Source organism: Lacerta agilis, chromosome 5 (assembly GCF_009819535.1).
Source record: "Lacerta agilis isolate rLacAgi1 chromosome 5, rLacAgi1.pri, whole genome shotgun sequence".
NCBI lineage: Eukaryota > Metazoa > Chordata > Lepidosauria > Squamata > Lacertidae > Lacerta > Lacerta agilis.
Window position 1 is genome coordinate 42,377,843 of NC_046316.1, and position 5,658 is coordinate 42,383,500.

Below are 5,658 nucleotides of genomic sequence, written 5' to 3' on the forward strand. Positions count from 1 at the left end.
GGGGACTCCAACCCGGTTCACCAGATTACAAGTCCACCGCTCTTAACCACTACACCACACTGGGAAGGGGGCCTCTGAGCACATGGTCAGCCCAAAATAAATATACCGCTCCAGGTTTGCCCTTAAACATTCTTTCAGTTTTTGTGTGTATCGCAATTGCTCAATGCCACTCATTGTGACAGACTAAACTGACCTAGAGTGTAACCCTTCCTTGGTAAGAGATGGAGAAGGATTGGCTATGTTGCTGTTCATATGTCATTATAGCTGCATACACATTATACCTTCCGTGCACATTCAATGCACAATTTAGCCCCTCCAAGAATTCTGGGCACCATAGTTTGTTAAGGGTTGCTGGGAACTGAAGCTCTGTGAGGGATAAACTACGTTGTTTTGGGGTAAAGAATGCACTGGGAACGTGCTTGAAAGGTATGGTGTGTGTGCAGCCTATTTTGCCATAGATGAAGGTGGGTGAATGAGTGGGTTGTCAGTTAGGCTTAATGTATTTTTGTAGGCTAAACATTGCTGTTTAATAACTGGTTGACCGGGGATTAGTTATTTGTACAGCTGGTGTTAATGCATGATAGTAAGACCTGGATAAGGACAATGTATTTGGGGGAGGTTATGGGATGTGGGTGGCGCTGTGGTCTAAACCACTGAGCATAGGGCTTGCTGATCAGAAGGTAGGTGGTTCGAATCCCCATGACAGGGTGAGCTCCCGTTGTTCGGTTCCAGCTCCTGCCCACCTAGCAGTTCAAAAGCACATCAAGCTGCAAGTAGATAAATAGGTACCGCTCCAGCAGGAAGGTAAACGGCGTTTCCGTGTGCTGCTCTGGTTTGCCAGAAGCGGCTTAGTCATGCTGCCCACATGACCCGGAAGTTGAGTGCGGACAAACACCGGCTCCCTCGGCCTTTAGAGTGAGATGAGCACCGCAATCCCAGAGTCGTCTGCCACTGGACCTAATGGTCAGGGGTCCCTTTACCTTTACTTTTTACTGGGCAGGGAAGTGTGCTACAGCTTCTATCTCCATTATTTTATTTTATTATGAATTATGCCATTTTGTGTTTGTTGCATTTTTGTATATGATTTTTATCCACAATCTTCTTCTGTTTAAGAGAATGCTTTATTTTTCTTTTAAATATGCCACTTTAGATGTGTGTTTTATACTTGACCTTTACCAGTATTATTTTATTTTCATATCTTGCAGTGTTATATTTGCTGCTTTAATTTAGGCTGAAAACTGCTTCAATATTTTTTTTCAAAATTATATATAAAATGATATAGGAATGACTTAAATAAATAAGACGGAGAGAGAAGTTCTTTTTAAATTTAAGACTAGAAGAATATCAAGGGGAAGAGTTCTGTGCTATGGCGACAAAGGTCCTTGTTACAGGTTTTCCATGATACCAGCCAATGAGTATGCCAGAATCATGCCAGATGTGATGCTATCCAAAGCCTGAGCCACATTGCATTAGATAGTATATGTGTATGTGTGTGTGTGTGTGTGTGCATACTGGTGTGTGCATATGTACACTTGTACAGATATTCAAGGCCAATTTTCAAGGTGGAATGATGCAATGTGTCTTCTGATTAGAAAGCTAATGCAGCTGTGTAAACATAAGCAATGCCCCGGTAAAATTGGCATTCAGCTCATCCACCAATGCAGCCTAAATATGTTCATTTTTGCTACTGCTTATATGACTATATACGTGCATATATTCTTTAATACTGTTTATACCATGTGCCACCTGTATAGCTGCAGCAGCAGTGCAGGGGTGTACCCAGGATCAAAACTGGGGGGGGGGGAGCTATGGTCATTCAGGTTCAAAAACAAAAACAGCTTCAAAAAACAAAAACAACTTCAAAAAACAGATTAACTCTCCTCCCCCCAACAGAAAGCCCCAAATGGCTGAAAAACTCAAGTTTCCCAGGATCCTCAATCCTCGCAAAGGAACTACTCACCATGCAAGGGAACTCAGTTTCCCAAGCTCCCTTGCAACGATGAATCCCAGCAAATTCAGAAACTGTTCCTCTCTTGCCAGCACGATGTAGCATGGATACAAAAAGCAGGCAGCTGAGGAAGGATGAGAACCCAGGCTAAGACCATGGTCAGCCCTCGGATTCGCCCCCTGACACTGCCCAAGTCTCAGCCTGCATCCCCATTTGACCAAGCAGGGTGCAGGCTAGGATCCGGTCTCTGATAGGCACGCCAGCTTTGTCGGCATGAGGGAGGGGAAAACAGCTGGCGCAACACACACACACACACAGTGGCCAACTGTGCCTCGGCAAGAGGGCAAGATCTCAATTGTTATTGAGATTTTGGGAGGGGGGAAAGACCAGTTGTTGAGCTTTTATTCAGGAGGAGAGCTTTTTTTTCCTTTTAGGCTGCTGATAACCATTTAATTTTTTTTTGCTTCGGGGGAGGGAAGCTGCCCCCCTGCCCCCTGGGTATGCCCATGCAGCAGTGTCTTTGACCGTAACTGTTTTTGACTTTTGATCAGTTTCCTCCAAGAGCACCTGGATCTGGTCCGCAACCACCTGTTCAATAACCTTGGATGAAAGGTTGCCTGCTCTCAATGGGGTTGCCCAGGTGGCCTGAATGTGTGAATTATGGTCTCGATGTGATTAGATACACAGAAACATGATTTTTTTTAAAATACAGCTAGCTTTATTTGTTTTGCTAAGTCAGTGAGCCAACTAATTGTGGTGACTTGAAGCCAAAGGTTTTACAGATCTTTCATCTTGACTACAAAGATACCAGATGATCGGAGTTACAAAGGCAGATCAAAGCATGTATTCTGGCATCTGAAATGCCAGCTTCTCTATGGAACTGTCTACAGTGATGAATTACTTCAAGATGATGCCACAAACGGAGTCATTATGAAAGTATCCTCATTGCTAGGTGACACTACTTAATGAAGCTTAAATGGCCCAATAACTTGCATGTGTTCTTGACCAGAGCTTATTTCTCTCTTACGCCTGGGCCTGCAGCCTTGGTAACATCGAGATCTAGAGTCATATGCATTGCACACCACAATTTTGCACTGTAGATAAACTGTTGACCATTTGAAGTTGGGTTTAAAGCTGAAGCGGGTGACCCTCTGTCTATAAGAACCCGTATAGGTATAATCTTTAACACACCTGGAAAAAAATGGAGAAAGGAAATGATAAGCAATTGCAATTTTGCCCAATAGACACATTGTTGCAAAGCCGTCTTCCATAATATAATGCATTTCTGTATGCTATTTTCCACTAATGCATGCATCTTTATTCATACTTGACCCCAATATGTGCATTTTTGTACACTGTAGAACTGCACTGAGAAATTTAGAGAAGGGAAGTGGAAAGATGACAAAAATCCAGGGAAAGAAGTAGGAGCCGATCGTGGCCAAATATAAGGTAGAATCTATAGACAAAATAATAAAAGGATGGCTGTGAAGAGCTTAGAGTCCTGGCAGGATAGAGCCAGCTGAAGTGAAAGTTTGACTGGGTATCTGACACAGGGTCGTCCCGTCCCCCCCGGTGTGTGTGTGTGTGTGTGTGTGTGTGTGTGTGTTTTCTAATAATTGACCCTGTCCAAAGTATGCAGCTTATTCTCCCCCTTACCCGTTCTGTATTAGAGTATGTGTTGTAGTTGTGAAGTCATGAGGGCTAGGTGATGCCAAACAGGTGTCTACGAAGAATATTTGCCTCCGATTACAGTTAGAGATTTCGACTTCAAAGTTTTTGTCCCGGTTCATCTTCAAAAAGTAGGGCATGGAAACTACTTGGCGTGCGAAGGAAGGTGAGTCATAAAATAAAAATTTCATATGGAATAATCCACTTTGCTTTCGGCCTTCTTCCGTGGATTCCATTTCATCTATGTTGTGCGTCAGTTCCTTCATGGCTCTTGGCTCCATTTTGCAGATGAAGATAAACTGAGGATTTACACCAGTTCCACGGCTGCTGACAGTATTGGAGAAACTGCTAACCCCTCCATTGTTCTGTTAAAGCATTAGACAAAACAGATGGACAGTAAGTTTAAATATACTGTTGCAAATAAAACCAGAGCAAAAACAAACCAGGAGCTATTCAACAAAGCATAGTTTCCTGGTTCAGATTAAACAGGAAACTAGTTAATGGAAGACTTATTAGTTAGGTCATTCATGAAAAGAGGAGTGAATGGATTGCATGTATGCCCACGAGCCTTGTTCATACATGGTTTACAAAGCCAATATATGATAATTTGAATGCAAAGGGGCCCCAGGAGGTATAATTTGACAACTGTTTTATTTTTTTGAAACTCACATCCTAAAAGTTATCCAAATAAAAGCTATCAAATTGTACCGATATGCCTTATGATCAGATGTACACTTCCTTACCTCCCGTCTTGTCCCACAACCATCATATGGTATATAGAATATAAATTCATCTCTTGTAATCTCAGGTTTGCAGGCTTGGTCACTCAAGTACAGATTACACTCAGAGCAGCCTTTTGAAGTGAGATATTCTCTGCCAATAACTGCCTTCATGTATTCAGGCAAACATGTAAGTGTTACTGGACAGGGGAAGAAAAAATGAAGAAGTATTGTTGGGTACTATAAGCAAAGAAAATAATAATGATGTAATGTTGCGTACATGCACATATGCCCATCGGTTAAAAGAAACATTCTCACAGTACATTAGATTTCCACTAATGCCTTTCTGTTGTAGCCTATGGTTACTTTATTTTTATTTTTCAGTTATAGTGCTTTATTGGATTGTTTTTAGATAATTTGGTTTTATTTCACCCAGAGGACCCTGATATTTTAATATATGCAATTCTTATATATTTGTGTAGCTTTTCCCCCCCAAGCTGTGAGCCATATTGTAAAATATAGAGAAGTGCAACTTCTGAAGGACCATTAGGTTCCAAACTGTGCATTAGTCCAGCAGGTGCTGGTTAGGTCAGCTTGCTTAAAAAGGAGGATCGAACAAAATTCTTATATCCATCTCTCTTCCCAGCTATATGTTCTTGTAAATATTATTTCAGTCAACAAGTAGAACCACCTTCCCTTTTCATACTTCACCATGGCCTGAAGCAACAAGGAATGGAGAAGAACGAGAAGGCTAATTCTGAGGCCTTAGGTAAAAACTATACATGGATTCCAGAAATGGTCAAAGCAGGAGGTTTTTGAGTGGGTAGCGTTTTTGTCACTGAAGGAGGAAACAACATGGTCCAAAATATTCTTATGGGCTGCAAAAGGCCCACAAAATGTCTTAGTGAAATGTTTTATAATACATTAATTAAAAAGCAACAATATCATTTTATCATTACCAGGATCTGTAGTTGATTCATCCGCAGGAGCTATGAAAAAAACAAAGATGTTGATGATGATGATGTTGATGATGATAATAATAATAATAATAATAATAATATAATAATAATAATAATAATAATATTTATACCCCACCCATCTTGTTGGTTTCCAACACATATAAAAACACAATAAAACATCAAACATTAAAAACCTCCCGATACAGGGCTGCCTTCAGATGTCTTCTAAAAATTGTATAGTTATTTATCTCCTTGATAATAGAAGATAACATATAAAGACTGTCTGTTTATGACATTGTTTTAGTGCAATATATTTTAGGAGTGGCACCTAAATGGCTCTCCAACACAAGAGTTATTCCATGGT

The 5,658-nt window shown here is 40.8% G+C and overlaps 1 protein-coding gene across 1 annotated transcript; it reads right to left on the reverse strand.

Annotated features, from left to right (window-relative positions):
• Positions 1-2,656: 2,656 nt before the first annotated feature.
• Positions 2,657-4,541, reverse strand: LOC117046930 (deleted in malignant brain tumors 1 protein-like). Its single transcript, XM_033149485.1, has 3 exons — positions 4,360-4,541; positions 3,605-3,981; positions 2,657-3,139 (listed from the first exon to the last, which is right to left on the reverse strand). Exons 1-3 carry the CDS (start codon positions 4,507-4,509, stop codon positions 2,911-2,913), a joined length of 756 nt encoding a protein of 251 aa, XP_033005376.1. The 5' UTR covers positions 4,510-4,541; the 3' UTR covers positions 2,657-2,910.
• Positions 4,542-5,658: the final 1,117 nt, after the last annotated feature.

What these genes read in the sequence shown, in the direction of transcription:
- LOC117046930 (XM_033149485.1), bottom strand. Translation starts at nt 4,509, where the DNA reads ATGAAGGCAGTTATTGGCAGAGAATATCTCACTTCAAAAGGCTGCTCT. An exon ending in GTTGTGGGACAAGACGGGAG is followed by an intron (nt 3,982 to 4,359) that starts GTAAGGAAGTGT and finishes ATGCTTTAACAG; the next exon opens with AACAATGGAGGGGTTAGCAG. An exon ending in CATACTCTAATACAGAACGG is followed by an intron (nt 3,140 to 3,604) that starts GTAAGGGGGAGA and finishes ATTTTTTTCCAG; the next exon opens with GTGTGTTAAAGATTATACCT.